This window comes from Nymphaea colorata, chromosome 2 (genome assembly GCF_008831285.2).
Source record: "Nymphaea colorata isolate Beijing-Zhang1983 chromosome 2, ASM883128v2, whole genome shotgun sequence".
Classification (NCBI taxonomy): Eukaryota; Viridiplantae; Streptophyta; class Magnoliopsida; order Nymphaeales; family Nymphaeaceae; genus Nymphaea; species Nymphaea colorata.
The window spans coordinates 146,732-167,063 of NC_045139.1; the positions used below are offsets into that span (position 1 = coordinate 146,732).

The 20,332-nt window shown below is 41.3% G+C and overlaps 4 protein-coding genes across 4 annotated transcripts; 3 read left to right on the top strand and 1 right to left on the bottom strand.

Annotated features, from left to right (window-relative positions):
* The first annotated feature begins 5,320 nt into the window (after positions 1–5,320).
* Positions 5,321–10,231, top strand: LOC116247238 (putative glucose-6-phosphate 1-epimerase). The gene is made up of 11 exons (XM_031619277.2): positions 5,321–5,385; positions 5,507–5,827; positions 5,987–6,096; positions 6,235–6,352; positions 6,917–6,968; positions 8,437–8,574; positions 9,001–9,099; positions 9,186–9,283; positions 9,426–9,533; positions 9,626–9,707; positions 9,821–10,231. The coding sequence occupies exons 2-11, from the start codon at positions 5,706–5,708 to the stop codon at positions 9,887–9,889; spliced, it is 996 nt and encodes a 331-aa protein (XP_031475137.1). The 5' UTR covers positions 5,321–5,385; positions 5,507–5,705; the 3' UTR covers positions 9,890–10,231.
* Positions 10,232–10,310: 79 nt separating this feature from the next.
* On the top strand, positions 10,311–13,670 carry LOC126409187 (pentatricopeptide repeat-containing protein At4g37170). Its single transcript, XM_050075866.1, has one exon. The coding sequence runs from the start codon at positions 11,065–11,067 to the stop codon at positions 13,144–13,146; it is 2,082 nt and encodes a 693-aa protein (XP_049931823.1). The 5' UTR covers positions 10,311–11,064; the 3' UTR covers positions 13,147–13,670.
* Positions 13,671–13,755: 85 nt separating this feature from the next.
* Positions 13,756–15,376, top strand: LOC116247236 (uncharacterized). Its single transcript, XM_031619275.2, has 4 exons — positions 13,756–14,358; positions 14,473–14,591; positions 14,713–14,846; positions 15,041–15,376. The coding sequence occupies exons 1-4, from the start codon at positions 14,304–14,306 to the stop codon at positions 15,186–15,188; spliced, it is 456 nt and encodes a 151-aa protein (XP_031475135.2). The 5' UTR covers positions 13,756–14,303; the 3' UTR covers positions 15,189–15,376.
* Positions 15,377–15,503: 127 nt separating this feature from the next.
* Positions 15,504–20,226, bottom strand: LOC116247237 (uncharacterized). The gene is made up of 4 exons (XM_031619276.2): positions 19,316–20,226; positions 17,117–17,219; positions 16,246–16,445; positions 15,504–15,911 (listed from the first exon to the last, which is right to left on the bottom strand). Exons 1-4 carry the CDS (start codon positions 20,083–20,085, stop codon positions 15,650–15,652), a joined length of 1,335 nt encoding a protein of 444 aa, XP_031475136.1. The 5' UTR covers positions 20,086–20,226; the 3' UTR covers positions 15,504–15,649.
* Between the last annotated feature and the right edge of the window lie 106 nt (positions 20,227–20,332).

Below are 20,332 nucleotides of genomic sequence, written 5' to 3' on the forward strand. Positions count from 1 at the left end.
TCTTGGCAAGCGCATCACTAAGACGGGAAAACCATGCACGTGGAGATTGCTTAAGTCCATAAAGGGCCTTTTTTAATCGACACACGTATCCCATCTTGTTTTCAATGCCTTGAGGAACCTCCATGTAGATCTCTTCATTGATATTTCCATGCAAGAATGCATTTTTTACGTCAAGTTGCATAATATCTCATTCTTTATTTGCAGCAACTGAGAGTAACGTTCTGACCGAATTCATTTTTGCAACTGGTGCAAAGGTTTCAGTGTAATCTTCTCCTTCAGTTTGAGTGAACCCTTTTGCTACTAGTCGGGCTTTGAAGCGTTCAATGGTGCCATCACTTTTATATTTTGCCTTGTAGATCCATTTGCATCCCACAATCTTCTTCCCATCTGGCAAAGGTACTAGGTCCCAAGTATTATTTTTCTGTAGTGCTGAAATTTCCTCTGTCATGGCATCTCTCCACTGTTTGTCTTTGCTAGCCTCCTCATAGTTTTTTGGTTCTTGGATAGAATAGGTCTTTAGGATATAGTCTTTGTAGGATTCAGACATGTTGTCAAAGGTAAAGTAGTTGTCGATGGAGTGAGAGTTGTAGGTGGATAGGTAAGTGTAGTAGTCACTAAGCTTAGATGGAACTTTTTTTTGTCTTGATGAACTTCTAGGGTTTTCCGTACTGGTGGACTCAAGTTGACTGGTTTGTTGGTTCGCCACAGGTTGGTTTGATTGAATGGTAAGTTCAAGTTGAGGGGCTAACTCAGCTGACTCAGGTTCATGAAGGTTTTGGTGTTGTTCTTCATTGGAGGCATTTTCATTGACGGGAGGCTCAGGAGCAGCATGATAAGATCCATGAACATCATCAAAAATTCCAACTAGTGGGCGCATGGAGTTGTTGACTTTTGTAGAATTTGTTTCTTCCTGTCTAGAAAGATCATAATATGGCTCTTGCTCAAAAAATTTGACGTCTTTAGTCACAAAATATTTTTTTTAAATTGGATCATAACATTTGTATCCCTTTTTTCTACTAGAATAACCAAGAAAAATACACTTCATAGCTCTTTTGTCAAGTTTATTTCGAAAAACAGCTTGTATATGAGTAAAACATTTACACCCAAACACTTTTAAGTGTTGGATGGAAATTTTTCTATTCAACAAAAATTCAAGAGGAATTTTAAAATCAATACTAGAGCTTGGAATTCTATTGGCAAGGTAACAAGCTGTTCCAATAGCGTCGGTCCAAAACTTTTGAGGAACATTCATGTGTATCATGAGAGAACGGACAATATTGAGTAATTGCCGATTTTTACGTTCCGCCACTCCGTTTTGTTGCGGTGTTCCGGCACAAGAGTTTTGTGGTTGAATTCCGCATTTTCGAATAAATTCTTTTAATGTTTCATGCATGTATTCCCCTCCATTGTCGGACCGAAGCTTTTTTATTCTAATACCATATTGTGTGAAAATCATGTTATAAAATTCTTCAAAAAATTTTGGAACTTCACTTTTGAAATTTAAAAAATATAACCATGTGACACGAGACTTGTCATCAATGAAAGTCACATAATACTTATAACCAAAATAAGAGTCTACCGGGGCTGGTCCCTAGACATCGGAATGTACCAAATCAAAGAATTCAGTAGATCGTTCAGAAGCATGATGAAAAGGTAATCTAGATGACTTGGCAAATTCACATGCATCACAAGCAAAATGATCAACATGGACATTAGGAAACAAAAGTTTAAAAGTACGATCTGAAATATGCCCCAACCGAGAGTGCCACTTTTGATAATATGAAAAACATGCATTTTTGGAGTAGGTAAGAAGGCTCGAGTCTGGCTGATCCATCACGTACAATCCATTGAGTTCACGCCCCCTACCAATCTCCCTCCTCGTTGTAAGGTCCTGAAAGATCACTTCCTTTGGAGAGAAAATAACCAGACAGTTGTGAGATTTTGTTATTTTACTAACAGAGATTAAGCTAGCAGATATGTTAGGCACATATAAAACTATAGAGCAGGTTTTATTATGAAGCAAAGATGCTTCCCCAGTCCCATTGACAGCAATGGGGGCTCCATTAGCAGTAAAAACAGGACCCCTTTTTACATTTTCTAAATTAGCTAACTTTAAAGGGTCACTTGTCATGTGATCTGTAGCACCGGAATCAATAATCCAAGGAGATAATTTGTTTGAAAAAGTGTAAAGAGCATGAGACATACCTTCTTTATTGTGAACAGGTTGAGAGGAAACTAAGTTCGTCTTGGAAAATTGCTGAAAGAATTTTTCCAGATCTTCTTTGGTGACGAAATTTGTTGTGTCACTTTGCTTGGTCATGGGAACCTTCTCCCGAATAGGACGTCCAACCAATTCCCAGCATTTCTCACGGAGATGTCCTGGTTTTTTGCAATGAGTGCACTTGATCTTGCTCCGATTTCTTTGGTAGCTGTTGCTACTAGTTTGATTTTTTGAGGTGGTTGCATCGTTGAGAGCAAGATAAGCCATCTTCTCGGATGATTCCTCACTGGTTTGGATATTGGGCAGTTGGTTCATGACTTTACGCCTAGAGTGTTCTCGTTGTATAGCTTGACATACACTATTGAAGTTAGGAAGGGGAGTAGTCATAAGAATTTGACTTCTAAATCCTTCGTAATCACTACCAAGGCCAGCAAGAATCTTGAATACTTTGTCTTCCTCTACACGTTGTTTGTAAATTTCTGGATCTGAGGTTGGTGGTCTGTATTGCATAAGTTCTTCCCATAAACTACGATTTTGGCTCAAGTACATATGCAAAGGTTTGTCTCCAAGGATTAACTTAGCAATTTCGGCCTGAATCTGATAAACTCTAGCAGCATTGTTTTGTTCACTAAAAAGATCTTTCAAAGTTTCCCACAATTCTTTTGCAGTCTCTTGATATAACAGTGTATCAGATATGTGAGATTCCATAGAGTTTAAGAGCCAAGACATTACCAGATCGTTCTCCGACTCCCATCCTTTGTATTGTGGATCTGTCTTGGGTGGCTGTTTGATGTCGCCATTTATGTACCCAATCTTTGATCTGCCACTGAGGAAGAGTCGAGCTGCTCTGGCCCAACTGAGGTAGTTTGCTCCATTCAACAACGTTGAGGTGATCTTCAAGGTATGATTGTTGTGATCATCCTTTGTTGTTTTGGATGAATCCCTGCTGTCGTTTCCATGGGACTCTGCCATAGGTATGAGTAGAGGATGCCTCTTGATAACAAGAGGAAAGAAGGACAGAGTCTTATGCACAGAGGTGCTCTGATACCATGTTAAAAGAATGAATCTGATGGTATGTCAGGGCAGGATTTACGTGGTTCGGCTTGAACGCCTACGTCCACGGGAGGAAATCAACAACTTTTCTTATTTTTGCTCTGTTACATTTGCACGTTGCAGAGTATAATTTATTTTGAATTTACAACGGCTGAAAGAGCCAAGAGAGGAAAGAATGAGCGGAAGGAAAGTCGACGATCTGCAACGTTCTTTTCTTCAACGTTCCTTTAGGAATTGTCTTTCCATAACAGAGTAAGGAAACTCGTTGGAAGGGATGCAACGGATATATCTCCATGAGTTGATTTTCTCCAAGGGCTGTAACAAACTAGACCTATATATTCTGGTCCCTCGAGTTGATAACCATATCACGTCAACAATCGAGTTGCCTCCGACGGTCCGACCCAAGCCTGACCCTTGCTACTGTAGGAAGGATGCCAATAGTCCTCAAACCCCATTGCCTGTGAAACCTATGATAATAGTCATGGATAAGCATGGAACCAGAACATAGCTAGAGGCCAAACAAGGGCCGAACAATAGTGGATCATGGCAATCTTATGTTCGAGCTGTAGAGAGGGAGAGAGAGAGAGAGAGAGGGAGATCTCTTGCAAGTTACACTGAGATCTCATTGTTCAGGCGAATTACTTTGGTAGAAATTGTAGGTTGCTACAATTAAAATTGGTTTCAGGAGTGTGCTGCCAACGTTAGATAATTCAGGATCGCGTGAGAATATCTGCGCAATATTTTTCCAGAATGTTTTTTTTTTTTTCTTCTGCTTTAATGGCCGTAATGTTTCTTCTTTGATGAGCTAAAATTAGGGAACAACGTGCGTGTCAGTTTTCTTTTTTGTGCGACAGTTGTGGGTGCGGGTTGGTGGTTATTGTGCTCGTCTTCTCTTGCTAAGCACCATGTCAAATAAGTGTGCGAGTTCACTTTTCTTGTGGGTACGTAGAGCTAATCTGATATGTGTGAGTTCATTTTTCTTGTGTATATATAGAGCTTGTTCTCTTTCGAAGTGAAAGTATTTTAGCAGTTTTACCTTCTGCTGCTCTCTGCTCTCTGTCCTGTTTTTTTCGGTTTGCTGCTCCGCCAGTGCGGGCAATACACTCTGAGTTCAACACAAATCCCATAAGAATAAACCGAGCGATACAGAAAATCACGACTGCATGAACGTCAAGGATTTAAAGTTTTTCATTAATCTCTATACTTCGTTTGCATGACTGAACAATCATATTAAGAAGTAAAAGTTGGCTTCTCTTTTCGTAACGAGATAAATGCATCAGGAACCGAATACGTGCAGTGCACTAGTGAAGGGATTAATCGAGGAAAAAAAAGAAGAAGATTGTTAATATTTTCCTGTTTTGGGGAATTTTTCAGTTCCTAGTCACTCTTGGCCGTGAGGGCATTGATCTTGAATGTGAACTTCAGCATTCTTCAGCTATATTTTTAATTACCACCCACTTGCATGCCTCTTCAAGCTTCAGAGTGTCGATCGAGAAGAAGAAACAAGCAACACAAAAAAAAAGGTCGACCAACGGTTGTGCTGCAGTATTTAATTATCTCCCCTGTTTTAGGCCACATTGTTCAGCACAGTAGTTGACTTTTGATTGTTCTCATTTGTCACTCTTTCACAATTCCATGATATAGGTCGTGCGTATGTAATAAGATATGCTTTGGTTTTTCTGACAGTTTCTTTACTTTGCCTTCGCTTACGTTGCAAAATTGGCTGGCCAGCGATTCATGCAAATCACTACCTTTGCATCAGTCCTCTTCCGTGCCTTTGGGGTTGAAAATTCCACGAAGTCTTTGCGCCTCTCGGGTGATCTGCATTTCGTTATCGTCCCTCCCTTTGGAAACTGACCTCAAAGATTCCCTTGGAAAATTTTTCCTTTCATGTGCGCAAAATGTTACTATCAGTATCAGAATCAATCATGTGAACACAGGTATGCATAACAGCGAAATGAGGTCAGAAATTCGAATCTCCATATTCGTATCAATGTAGTTCTCACACAATTTTCCAACTGGATTTCCCCAGCACCTCTCTGGCTCTCTCTATTTAGGATGGTTTGGGTAAAGCATATGCCTGGGGATCATGCACATATTCGACATTAGAGGTCAGATCTCTCTTCTAACAATGGCACCAAAATTGCGGTTCTCGCTTCTCGCCATGCCCAAAAAATCCGAAAATATCTCGACAATCTGAGAGACTAAAATACCTCTACATCTGGTGCACAGGTGCAGCCAAAAGGTAGAAGTAGGTGTCGGCTGTTGGGTTAAGGGAGGACTTGGCTCCTTGGCTGCGTGGAGAGGCGCCCAAAGGCCAGGTGAGGGCCTAGCGGTAGACCAGCGGTGGTAGTGCTGAAACCGGACCCACCGGCTGCGGCCCTAGGAGCAGAAGGGGAGAAGTGATCTCAATCATCCGAGGCTGACGGCTATGGCTGCACCCATTGCTTGTTCCTTCAATTTCTCCTCCATCTCTTCCCCCTCTCAGCGACTTCGTTCTCCCCTCTTGCTTGGATCGCCAACTCTCCTCACCAACACCAGACGCAACCGTCGGTCAGCATCACCCCCTCTCTCCCTATCTCAAAATATTCTTTCAATTTGAATCAGCTGTGACGATATCCCCGCTTCTTCCTCGCTAATATTAGTCTTTTTGTTCTAATTGTTGCTTGGGATGGATGGAGTTTCGTTTTATCTGTCACCGTCTTCTTGTAGGTTCGCCGGAGTTGCAATGGCAAGCTTCAACCAAGCGACCACATGCCAAGGAGTCCAAATCGTGGAAGGGCTCGGGAGATTGCCCAAGCTCTTGGCAAAATCTTCTGACGGTGCGCTCTTCTCGCGCTTACTTTTATGGTCGACTTTATCTTCTCTATCTTACCTTTATTTTTCTGAAATTAGGAAGAACTTGGTCCTGGCTGTTTCCATCGATGTCGTTGCAGCTAAACTGCATCTACTATTTACAGGTTCTGAGGTTGAAATCTACTTATTTGGTGGATGTATTACCTCCTGGAAGTTGGAAGATGGGAAGGATATACTATTCGTCCGACCAGACTCTGCATTCAATGGTCAAAAGCCCATCAGGTGTGAACTTAAAAAAAAAAAAAAATCTTTCTGCAGTATTGAAGTTCCTCGAAGCTTTGTCCTTTTTTGCCAACAATGTCCGCTCATTGCTAATGGGAAACGAACCTTTTCTCGTCGCATTCACCGTCGGAGAAATAATTTCAGTAGTTGCAAAAAACCGACCGGAAAATGAAAAAGATCTTAGACACAGGACATAGCTGCTTAAGTTATACGCCGTCACCCAACATATGAAGACAATACTGTGCCACGCTTTTAGTCCATTGACATCGAACTCATACTTATGGAATCGTTTGAGTTAGATACACATTATGTTTTGAAGCTCTGCCGACAGCTCACGAAAGGGCCACAAGCTCTGACAATATTAAATTATTAACTGTTTTTTATGGTCTGAGATATATCTGACGCCGAAATCCTACTGATGTAAATTGTATGATGGCAAGGGAAATTTCATTACAGTAAATCGTTGCTCCAAATAGCTTTATGTCTTTCTTTCCCTTTTTTATTGTTTCGTTTCTTGCTTGGTGTTGACAAAGTTAAAGAGTGACGATTCTTTGCTTGAAATAGTGGTGGCATCCCTCATTGCTTTCCTCAGTTTGGACCTGGTCAAATGCAACAGGTATGATCGTGGCTTCATCTTTCTTCTTCTGCATCAGAAATTGAAATTTTGCCGGTTGTTAGCGGGCCTGAGGTGGTTTTCTTTAAAATTGAGTAAAGTGTTTCTTTATGTGTACTTTGTAAAATCTGGACTGTAAAATTTCGAACAATATTATCTAGTTAACCCTTTGCAAAGCGCTATCCTATAATACTTTGATATGAAACCATTGTTTTTTTTTTTTTGACAGCCAGGAAGCACTTTTTTCACTAGCTTGTCAAACTCTGTTTGCGATGCAATTCATATAGGTCTCCAAAAGGATGTATTCAAAGAAAATATTTGGGGTTTACTTCACTCAGTAAATAGCTTGTTCACATACGGATTTGTCTACTATAGATACTCCTGAACCAACCCAACATGTTTCCTAGTTCAAGACATCTGAAAAATCTTATCATGGGCAAATTTGTTTGACTTATGCATCTTCCCTGACCATGTTTAATTCATCTTTTGTTTGTGCTATGTTTTGCATAGAACTATAGAGTTTGTTAAGTATGCTTCTATGTTTTCTTTGCTCTCCTTTAAGCATAGAAGTCAAACAGCAAGTTGGCTGATATCAATAAGTTATTATTATGTCATCAACATTTCGAATGCACTTTTCATCCATGAAATACTTTTCTGAAGGAATAATTACTCCTGATCGTACGCAGCAGCAGAAACTTGGTTCCTAATTTCTGAACTTAAGGTCATGTTTGTCACAGATTTTGTTGATAATTATAACAAATTTTCTTTGCTGAAGATCCAGCAGACACATTGTTTTGCTTTTAAAGTTTCCACAATGGAGATTAGAATACATCAGTAGAAATATTATCACTTTTTTTATAATAGATTAGAGGAATGTCCTTGGTTATGTTCTTAAATATGTAGGAAACATCACAGTTTCATGGATACAGTTGAAGACTTGGATAAACTGGATGTTTAGGCATGTGTACTGAGTAAATATATGACTGTTCAATATACAAATATGATAAAAGGCCACCATGTGTCAGTTGCATGTGGCTATACTTTGAGATGGTCTATCTTATGCCAGCCACCGTGATAACTTGTCTGGAATTCAGGTTTTGTCTATCATTTTAGAATTCAATCATTTTGACCGTAGGTCTGATCGGAGATTTTATCTCCACATAGTTTTCCTTTTTGAATCTTTGGTTGATCAGTGTAACTGCATAAAAATGGATTATGAATGTGATAGACTACCACATGCACAATTTCATGTCTGTAGTGAAGGTCTAAGAAATGTATGTTCAGGCAGGTGAACAACATGGATGCACATTGAACATGTTATCCTAGGGATAATCAATTCCTATTGAAATTATTTTTCTATTAATAAATGCTCTCATCATTTGGATACACTTCTATGAAGAAATCAGCCATGAATTTGGCAACTCATGTTGAAGTTTTTACTGGCCATTTGGTGGTTATCCATTAAATGCAGCATGGATTTGCACGGAATATGACATGGTCCCTTACCAACTCTGAGAATACTGAAGGAAATCCTCTCATAACTTTAGAGATCAAAGACAACCCTTATAGCCATTCTATGTGGAATTACAGCTTTGCAGCTCAATACAAGGTAATGGTCTTTCATGTCAGCTTTTGTGCAAGAATATTATTTGATATTACCATTTTTATGACAATTATTGTTTGATATTTTTCCAATCTTCTGATTTAAAGAGTTCATCTGCATAAAAAAAATTCCAAGCGACATACGGAGAAAAATGCATAGAATAGGTTTTCTGGTTGGTGGGCTCAAGGAAAGCCTGGCTCTCAAATAATTTTATGTCAATATATGAGCAACTCATAGTTGAAGTTAATCCATGTCGAATTAAAACATGACAGGAACTGTTTTCCTTCTGACAGCCAAATTGTAGATGCAACAATTCGAATTAATGTTCTAACTGAATATATGTTCTTGCTGTATAATTTCCTTTTCTTTGTTGCTACTTGCTAAAAAGTTGACTTCCTTTTTTACCTGCACTGAATGTCGATTATTTTGCAGATCTTCCTAAAACCTCGAAGTCTTTCAACAGAACTGGTTATAACAAATACTGACAAGAAGGCTTTCTCATTCAATGGTGCACTTCATACATACTTCCGTGTATGAAAATTATTTTCCACTAGCTGAATTCTGTCATATGTATTTGCTATAATACTTCTGCAGATAATTGAAATGATTTTGTGCAGGCTGCTTCTACAAAGGTATCAGTGAAGGGTCTGAAAGGCTGTAAAACTCTTAACAAGGATCCAGATCCTGTAAATCCGTCAGAGGGCTTTGAGGAGAGGTTGGCTCGGATGTTAAAGCTTCATAAATATAGTTTAGATAAAGTATTGGTACTGATTATAGTTTGAATGTCTAACTCATGTAAATTAAACACATTAAAAAGTTCCTGAGATAAATATTTTTTGCTAATTTTCTACTTACAGAGAAGTGGTTAATTTCCCTGGCTTTGTTGATTGCATCTACCTTGATGCACCTAATGAGCTACTCTTGGAAAACGGCCTAGGTGACACGATTTCCATTAAAAACACAGGGTACGCAAGAACCTTCCAACTTTCCTCCACCAGAATCTTTTTCATGTCATGGACTGATGGGGTTTTAGTTGTTTTGCCTTGATTACTAGCAGTTGGTCAGATGCTGTGTTGTGGAATCCGTATTTGCAGATGGAGGCTTTCTATAAAGATTTTGTTTGCGTTGAGAATGCAAAGGTGTGGAAATGACTTTGACAGTAACCCTCAATTGCGTTATCTGTTTTAAATAGGCATCAATAGCATGACTTGTACTAGATAGGCTTCTACATTTCCATCTGCTCTTTTCACAGATCGGAACAGTTCAACTGGAGCCTGGCCAATCATGGACTGCAGAACAGCACATTAACATTATCAGCTGAAATTTCATGTCTCCAATTTACACTCAGGAGCGCATCCCTTGGTTGGTTTCCTTGAAAGAATGTGAGCTCGATAGAATTGAATAAAGTTGGCCAAGAAACATGCTTCCGTGGATGTACACCAGTTAAAAGTTTTATGAAACAAGCGTTCCTGTAAATTCTTTTTCGGTTGCTTGGAGTATTGTTTCAGGTTCAAGCAAAAGTTCACATAGACAGGTCCATCTCCCTTCTGAACCTTGCCAATTGCATGTGTACACGTGCATTTTAGTCTGTTAAACATAAGGACAGCGTGTCCTTCCTTGGTTTATGGGAATTTGCATCCTTGCACTGTCATCTGCCAATAAAGTCCTCTATAATGTTCTCTGGCGAAATCCTTTCTGTGCATCCATCTCTCGAGGTTATTAGAATGGATAAATAGGCCCGAGCATTCTCCAAATCACAAATTTGCAAATTGTCTCAAGTTGGGGAACAAAATCCGAATATCCAACAATTCCCTCCCAAGTTCGTCAACACGGTGGAGATGAATCTTACACCAACTTAATTCCCACAGGACGTACGCCCACAGAAAGCAGGACAAAAGTAGTCGTCATGCAAGCGAGTGACGCGCCATTCTTGAGGTACATCGGAAAACCTGCCGAGCGTGGAAAGTTCTCCAGGTGTCGGATTGCGCCTGAATCCTGCTGGCCCGACTAACTGCCAGTTAAGAGTTATCTGTTTCAGCACTCTATACGTACAAGTGAAGTGGTTCGAGTACGAAGATAAACGTCGTCTTTGTATCAGTAATCCAGCCCGTTCAATCTTAAAAAAATTGCAGGGGTTGTTGTTTCACGCCAACTGGGAATTTGGAGAACACCAACATTAGGAGAAGGGCTGTCAATCGGTGCGTTTCAATGGGACTTTTTAGCAATTCTAAATCCAGCAAGGACGAATCGTCACTCGTCAGGTTAGGCCTAACACGAATTTTAGAAGAACATAGGGTACGGTGACTGTGCAACCGTCCTGTCGCTTCCGGCAATATTTACGCAACTTACATCATCCGGGGGCAGAGAAACGGACGGAGCTGTTTCGGCGTTTGGAGAAGTGGAAGCCATTTCGTGTAGTTGTCAACAACCCAATTTCACCTCCCCAACATCGATTATATGGAATGAGAGGAAGAAGGAAGACGAAGAAGATCGTCAATGAATCCAATCAGATTACAAGGAAGCCGTCTTCGTGTGCTCAAGAGGGCAGCTTCCACTCTAGGGAAGGTCCACACTGCCGGAGCTCCGTTTCAAGCTCGAGACCGAACTCCCATCTTTTTCAGGCACGATGGCCTCGTCAACCGGTTGTGTAATGAGAACAGATTCAAGGAAGCCATCGAAGTCCTGTGCAGAGAGCGCCGTCTGAGGGAGGCCGTGTCCATTCTTGACAGACTCGATGCTTCAGGCGTCCGCCCAACTGCTGCAATCTACTCCACGCTTCTCCAAGCATCCCTCAACCAGAGGGCTCTCAAAGAAGGCAGAGCCGTGCATGAACATATGGTCAGTTCTGGGTTTCAAGCTGGCCTCTTCCTTTGTAACCGAATGATTGACTTGTACTCGAAATGCGAGAGTTTGGACGAAGCGCGTCAAGTGTTCGAAAGAATGCCTGAAAGAGATGCTTGTTCATGGAACACCATGATCTCTGGGTATGTAAAAGCGGGACGGCTCAATGATGCACGCCGGCTTTTCGATGAAATGCCCGAGAAGGATCATTTCTCCTGGAGCACAATGATGTCTGGCTATGTCCGGCACGAGCAGCCCCTTGAAGCTCTGACCATGTATGGTAGGATACAAGATGAGGAAGCCAAATCCAGTAAGTTTGTTGTTTCCAGTGCCCTCACCGCCTGTGCCATGCTTCAGTCACTGAAGCATGGGAAAGAGATACATGGCCATATAGTGAGAAGTGGTCTGGACTCCGATGCTGTAGTCTGGAGCGCCCTGTCCGACATGTATGCCAAATGTGGTAGCATCAATGAAGCACGCTATCTCTTTGATAGAACGTCAGAGAGAGATGTAGTTTCATGGACAACGATGATTGGTAGGTATGCCCAAGGTGGTCGAGGAGAAGAGGCTTTAAAGCTGTTTCGTGCAATGTTAGGATGTGGAGTTGCGCCTAATGACTTCACATTTGCAAGCGTGCTAAGTGCTTGTGCAGGCCAGGTAGCAGAAGAACTAGGGAGGCAGGTTCACGGACATATGACCAGAATTGGCTTTGATCCATGCACATTTGCAGTAAGTGCACTAGTGGATATGTATGCAAAATGTGGGAACATCGAAAGAGCAAGGGCATTGTTTTCAAGAATAGAAGATCCAGACTTGATCTCGTGGACTGCTACGATCTGCGGCTGTGCTCAAAATGGTCTTGCTGAAGAGGCTCTCCACTACTTCGAACGTTTAATGGCTTCCGGAACAAAGCCAGACCATGTCGTTTTCGTTGGCGCACTTTCTGCTTGCACTCACGCCGGTCTGGTTGATGAAGGACTTGAATTGTTCCATTCCATGACTAAAACTCATGGCATAGGGAAAACTGCTGATCACTATGCATGCATAGTAGATCTCCTGGGCCGAGTTGGTCGTTTCAAAGAAGCTGAAGAAATCATCAATAGCATGACTATCAAGCCCGATAAGTTCTTGTGGTCATCTTTGCTTGGTGCATGTCGAATTCATGGAAATCTTGAGTTAGGCAAACGTGCAGCTGAAGCTCTGTTTGAGATAGAGCCCGAGAATGCAGCGACTTATGTCACGCTAGCTAATATTTATGCAGCCGCTGGCATGTGGAACGAAGTCCTTGAAATTAGAAAAATGATGGATAGTAGAGGGGCCGTTAAGAAACCGGGTTCTAGTTGGATTGAAGTAAAACGTCGCGTTCATGTGTTTCTGGTAGGCGACCGATCGCATCCCAGAACCGAAGAAATTTATCGTGAACTAGACGAACTGTCAACTAGGATGAAGGAAGAAGGATATGTTCCAGATACGAATTTTGTATTGCATGATGTTGAGGAAGAGCAGAAAGAGCAGAACTTGTCCTACCACAGTGAAAAGCTTGCTGTTGCCTTTGGGATAATTGCGACACCTCCAGGAGCGTCGATCAAGGTTATCAAGAACCTTCGTATCTGTGGCGACTGCCATACTGCCATTAAGTTCATTTCGAAGATTACAGAGAGGCAGATCGTGGTAAGGGACTCTTCCCGATTCCATCAGTTTAAAAATGGGCAATGCTCTTGTCGAGATTTCTGGTGATATGGATGCCCATTTTCCCTTGACAGTGGGGATGTGAGTTAAACTAGTGATGGCCTTACCAGATAGAGGAGATGGCGGAAATCGAAGTTACTAGATTCGTGAGGTTTTCACGAACACCATGATTCATGAATTAGCAGAAGGCCGAGGCCCTTCTCTTGTTGAGAATGGGGATTATGGATTGAGGTCTTCTCCTTCGCACCTTTGACTCATCCGGATCCAAATTTCCATGAAGAGGGGCTAAGAATGTTAATCCTACAGAAAAATGACTTTGGATTCGATTTTTTCTTTTCCATTTTCTTTGCGGGGATTGATGACGGAAGAAAAATCTGCTGGTGATCAACTATCGAACCCCACATGTTTCCCACCAATCTCGTCCAATAAAGAATAATATTGTGCTAACTTAGAAAGTCTCTGAATGTAATCATGAAGATGGTTGGTGCTGCAACATCATGATCTATCGCTATCCCTTTTATACATTGAATTTTAATGGATATCTTTTCATTTTGTTAATGACTATTCTTTCATTTTGTTGTGAAAAATGAAAATACTGCTCTTCTCTCCTATCTTTTGAAGTCCAAAAGTACTTGCATGCCCCTCCGTAGCGTTAAGACGATGATCCCTCTCCTAATCTCTCACGTTTTTGAGACGCTGCCATCCACGACGCGGTCATTCTTTTGAGGCGCTACATGCAAACTCTCTCTCCCTCTCTCTCTGTAATGAAATTTCTATTTTTTTGGTCTCTCTCTGGCTCTGTTAATTGGCTTGGGCTTATGCAAGATTAACAGAATGGCAACATGATATTGGGGTCAACTTTAGCTTTGTGTTTTTTCATGAAGTGAAGGATGCATTCTGTAAATTGATTGATTACCTGGACCTCGCCACCTTGCATGGAAGAGGCAACGCATCCCACTCCATTTTCTCGACACATCGCATGGCAAACAAAAAAGAGGTGCCATGAATGCAGATATCACCATATCCAAAAGCAAGCTGTGCTGCTGCCCTTCCTTCTACTCGCTTTTGGATAAGCGCAGCTACCAAAATCCTCCTCCCACAATGGTTGCTTGCCCAATATAAATTTCACGTTCCGAACGTTTTCATCTCAGATTACACAGCTTGCTTCTATTTCAGTTGCTGAGGGAACTCAAGATCGCAAGCGTATGGGGTCTCTAATGGCTGGTTGGGATTCGTCTGCTCATCATGATCCTAAAGCAGGTAAACACATAGAGTGAACCTTCTGATGCAAGAATTTTCACAGGAAAATTGTCTAATTTCATGGTGTCCCTTCGTACTGTCTAAATTTCATGGTCCTATTGCGTCTTCACGCAGCTTCTTACAAGAGGAACAGATCCTTCACCAAAGGAGAGATAGAAGCTTACTGGAAATCAAAGAAAAAAACAGAGGAAGATCACTTAAGAGCCATTTCCCGTTCACAGTCGGAGACTCTGGTAAACAATCTTACCATCAGTTCGCTGAGAATTAGGACCGACAGGCCTACAAATGAGATAAATAATTTCACGTTTGTAATATTTTTGTGAGTCGACATGACCGGGAACTTTTCTGTGGCAGGAAGCTACATCGAAGAAGGGAGCCGCGGCCACCTTTCAAAGATCCAGTACTTTTCCTATAACAAAGAGAATGCAGGACTTACTCAAGTCTGAACCCCTCCCTGGAATGGAGGACCTAACGAAGCAGAGCGGTTGGTAAGTAGTTAACCATCCACCAACTGGAAGTTTGTATGTAACGAAGAACAGATTCTTTTCATGCCAGCAGAGTTCCAGGCACCAAGTAGGCAGATCAAGCTGCAGCAGCATCCCATCTCCAGGAACCGACTGCTAGCTGATCTCTTATCATTTTGGTTCTGATTTTCTTTTTGGTTTTTTTCCCTGTTGTACAGGTGGACAAGAAGCTGCTGGGCATTCCTGAACGAGCCTCCAGTGATCCCCTTCGATGAGTCCACCTCCTACGTATGTCGTCAAGGCATCAACTCGCGTGTGACTCCCCACACAATCGAGAACCCCAAGCCAGACGCCCAGGCTTGCTAGAGAATCTTCTTCTTTCTTTTACTTGTAGATATGTTCATAGGCTTTCTGCGTGTACGAACGTGTGCTCCATGTCTGTATGGCAGGGAAGATTGTGTGCCTAAAAACCGGTTTGCAGCATGTATAATTCTAACAGCAGGCAGTTGATGGATTATGTATAACAAGTTCCTTCCTAGTTTCTTTTATTTGTCCACAGTGAGCCGCGTTTTACTCAAAATGCAATTTCCCGTAGGTAACACACATCCACACACACACACAGATCTGATCTGAATTGTAGGAATAATGGGGTACCTTGCAAGAATCGGTTGGAAACATTGAGGTTCTCCATAAAGAATCCGGCCAAGAAGACGAAAGAACTGAAAAATATGGGGTTGGCAATTCGACATGCAAGAAACTAGCTAGATAAAACGGAAGGAACATCAAAAATCCAATGGAGGGTTGTGAACCGCAGCGCAGCATGAATATCATTTTCGACGAACAGGAATGCACTCATCTAGGAAGCCCTGAAGTTGGGCAGCGTAGATGGCGGGGAAGGTCCTAAAATGGTCCACGTGAGGAGACGTTTTGAAGTCATGAGACATCACCGTCCTCCCAGTTGCCTTCTGCATGGCCATAAAACGCTCGATGGACTGCCAAGGGACAACTCTGTCACCGCCGCTGTACAAGTATAGCTGTGGACAAGCTGGTTGGTTGTGTGAGAGAGTGGAAATAATCCTATCCAACTTCCTGTCACAAGGGGTAAAAGGAAAAAAAAAAGGACAGAACAAGATCAATTACATATTATATTTGCATGATTAAGGTTTTTTTTTTCTCATGCAACTGAAGTATTTGTATTGTTTTTAAAAGTTTTTTAACCGCACAAAGTTAGGTTGAGGCTAACCATCTTTACACAATAGAAAGTTAAGAACAATGACAAAATAATTAGAAAAATAAGCAGCAGAACAATTCAGTAAATTTAAGGAGGTCTATTCCTATCTAGAAAGTCCATGGTTGTTATCTCAAGGGACAAAACAGTTAAACGATACATCTGGCTAACATGAAGAACAGCATATCAACTTACTCTTTTACAGCAGGTAACTTCAAGAAAACCGAGAAAAACTTCTCAAGCGCTGCCAAAAGCACAATCTCAGCAATTGAAGTCCCACTTTCTTGCAACTTAGCTGCATCTTGAACTGACGTGTCTTCTGAACCGTACTTAGGCATGCTTGTCAAGCTGTTCCGCTTTTTCAACATTGCAGCAGAAAATCCAGATGCCCAGACCTGGAAAGTTAAATAAGGATGAGACAGCCAGACGTCATATGCAACACCGAACACCAAAATATAGCAGTGAAAACTTTCATGCTGTTAGTGGGCAGGCTATGGAAACCATGAAAAATTCAAAGTGAACAACGATAGACTAGAAATTGGCAGTACCAACAAACCAGAAGGGTATCCGCTTCTGGTTTTGTCGAGCCACTTCTACTGGAGGGCCAGATCATGAAACAAAATTGGGATAAAATAAAACCTGATAAAATCAAACATCTTGCTAAAATCTGCAAAAATCATTTTCATATCCATCGGGCTATCCGTAAGTGAAGCTTATATAAAACAAAAAAAATCTAAAAACTCAGGCTTCAGTACATTAATATAGCATGAGTGATTAAAATGTGAAACCAACTTAGTACATGGCCCCCAACAACCACATGAGGTTTTCAATTCCCTTGTTCTCTTAGATTCGCATAAAGGCTTTTCATTTCCTTGTTTAATAAAACATTCTAATAAAACATTCTAACAAAAAAGACAAAACGAAAAACAAACTTTTCCAAGTGTTTCATTGGGTTTATTTAATATACGTTCACGATTAAAATCAAAACTAATGCGAACTTACGCTTTTTTAGATAAATGAAGTTTAAAAAGTAGATAAAAAACTTATTTCTCTCTGGAATTCATACCACTGGGTTTAGTTCTGGTTCTGGTCCAGAGTCAACAACACATCCTTTTATCTTCTCGGTCAGGTTACCCTTGGACTGAAGGTTCTCCAATATGACACCATAACTACAGAAAGACAAAATGTTTCTTACATACTGTATATGTAAATGCTATGGAATGTTCGCAAACAAAATCAATATTGCCACTTATGGAATTTAGCGATAACCATGCTCTACTTCAACAAGCAAAAATAAACATAGGATTTAAGTTCGTAGTCGGCAAAGCAACACAGACAAAGCAAGACAGAGAAATTAAATGGACAAAAGGCGCTTAATGAAAGACAAGAATTACATTACCAATGAAAAGCATGAAACGGGTGTCATAGCAGTGTTGCACATTCTTTCTGATAGGGTTATCACAATGCATGCGATCCATATGTGGTCTCTCAGTTATTATTCGTCAAGGTCATACATTCCAAGAATGATAATTCAAAAGGATCGGTTTTTTCTCATATTTAGCATTTTGTGGAAATATAAAGAAATTACTAAATTAGATATTCCACTCAACTCTCAATTAATGTCCGTTTCTAACTTAACTGAAGAAGCATCAAACTTTATTCTCATATATAGAAAGATTAAGAACATTTAAGACAACAAGAGGCACATCTCAATGCATTGTTTCCCAAAACTGCAAATGAGAGGTATTTTAGTTCCACCTGGCAGGTTCTCACTCTAATTATCACCATGAAAGTCATTAAACCAATAAGAGCTCCACAGAGTAACCCTCAAGCCCCCAAACATAACAAGGAAAAAATACTAAAGCAAGTGAGAACATACACTTATTTTGGACTTGAAAGGCCCTGATAATGCCATTGTTTAAGAAAGCCTAGGCCCTAGAAATGAGCAGCAAAACATTGTCACTGCATTAGCTGCCTAGTATTTTAAACTCCTACAGAAAGTATAAATTATGCTTATTCACAGGATCGGGCAGAAGTATGTAAGGCAACAGACTTTGTCCACTCGAGAATTATTCTTCCTTGGGAAAATTGAAGTGTCAAGCATAAAAGCGAATTTTTTAATTGGTCAGTAACCTCTGCTTAAGATATTTTTTCTTCATCTTTGCAGCATAATACACAAACAAGATTATACTGATGCAAGTTAGCCTTCAGAACCGTTTGATTCTTCCCTAGTTTAGCTGCGTATGTTTGTCTTTTGAATTACTTGGTCCATCCTCGCTCTACCAAACATGGACAAAGATTTATAGCATCCTACAGCAGAAACATAGAAAAATGCATCAAATCAAAATACCATTTGTATCACCACTTACTAGCTCTACTAACAGCTCATTCTTGGTGATTGTGTTCATTTTAAAAGGAACAGCGGCACATAGAAAGTGAACAACTGCTACGATTTCAAAAATCATACCTACAGAAATTTAACGAGCAATATGTGGATGATCAATGTACCGATGAATTTGGGAATACTACATAGTAAATCTTTTGTTGATCATAATGACAGTCACAGATAATCTGACTACACGAAAATTCCGTGCCTATTCTTCAGAAGTAGGTAGACTTGACGGCTCTTACGCACCTATAGCGCCAAAATCTGTACAGAGGAACTTCTACAGTTCTACTGTCGTACGTGTCACCAGAAGCCTTCTTTTTAATGCTTGCAAGAGCACGATGACGACCACCGCGAACACACTTTCCTACACTCCCCTTGCGTACAGATGCTTAAAAGTGAAATACGCCGTCTGAAGTCACAACTAGAAACACTTCGACAGTGTATTTGGTCATCATATCTGTCTGTCTCACATCAGTTAAATCCTTTATTTTTGTATTTTGTTCCTCATGTCACTTTTTCTACTCACATTTTTTGATAATAAAGGTTTGGAAGGCTTAACCTCTCAGCAATGTTGAATCGCAAAAAGATTTGATTCTTTAGCATTAGAAAAATCCACCGATGTAATCCTGCATCTCCAAAGACCACGTTCTGAGTAATAATATCAACGAGTAATGATCAAGCAGCGCATATTACAATGCCAGCAACGACGACAAAATCATCCACGCCATAACTGTCAAAAAATCTCACGTGCAGCAGTAGAATCAGACAACGCTGTAATCACGCTATGTTCTTTTCCTCAATAAATATCAAGCATCTATAACGTGCTTATGCTCCAATAGTTTGCAGACAAGAAAGAAAAGCCAACTGGACACGTACCTGAACCACCCTGTGTTGCTGAAGGTATGAACCAGTAATCCCCTTTCCTTCCCATCCTCTGCCCTTTCAGTCAACCAAGCTACCAGTTCGTCAGCTAACATCGACAACCGCTGCTCAATCCTCTCACCAATATCGAAGCCTAACAAATCTTTGAGAGGAACGACGAAAGTGATCGGCTGGATTCCCCGGGAAGCATACCACTCTGCGTACCTCTTCAAATGTTTTCGCTCAGCGCCCAGCCATCCGAGCAACACCACCGCGAGGTCAAGCGGCCGATCCGAGCGTTTAATCTCAAACTCCCGATGCCAAACATGGTACCTCTTATCGATACCGGATTCAGAGGAGTTCGTAGCTCTGCCAAGCTGCCAAGAATGCAAGATGATGGAATTCGACAAGAAGGGGGCTCGATTAGAGATTGGAAACGGCAGGGACGAGCAAGATGCCAAGGATGAATTACCAAAGCATCGGTGGCGATTGATGAAATTACGCGGACAAACTATTAGTAAATGAGAATTGGTGCAACACTTGTTGGTGGTGGGGACGGCGAACTCGTCAGCATTATTTCTCCCAGAATGGACACTCCCGACCCCCCCGGAGTTGATCAATTGGGAAGAAGGAAGCAGCCTAGGGCAAGCGAAAGCGCTGCTCCTCTCTGAAGAATGTAGACAGAGAAGATTCCTGCTGGTGCGGTTGGTAGAAAGAAAGAGGTGAGATCCCGAGGAAGATGAAGAGGCAATTCTCAGGACGGCGATCCTTGTAGGGGCATCCATGGCCTTTGCGTGTGCGCCTCCGTGATGGAGAGAGAGAGAGAGGTGAGTCTGATCTGTACAGAACAGAGACGTTCGATCTCTCCTTTTTTCCGCGGGAAAGGGGAAAGGCGGGGTTGTTTGTTTGTCCGCGGACGAGTCGCACCTGGAAAAATGGAGGGGGTACGGGGTACGGGTACGGTAAGTGGGTGCGGCAAAACAAAGGATACGGGTAAGACGGATACGAGTGTGGGTAAAAACTGAAGGGTAC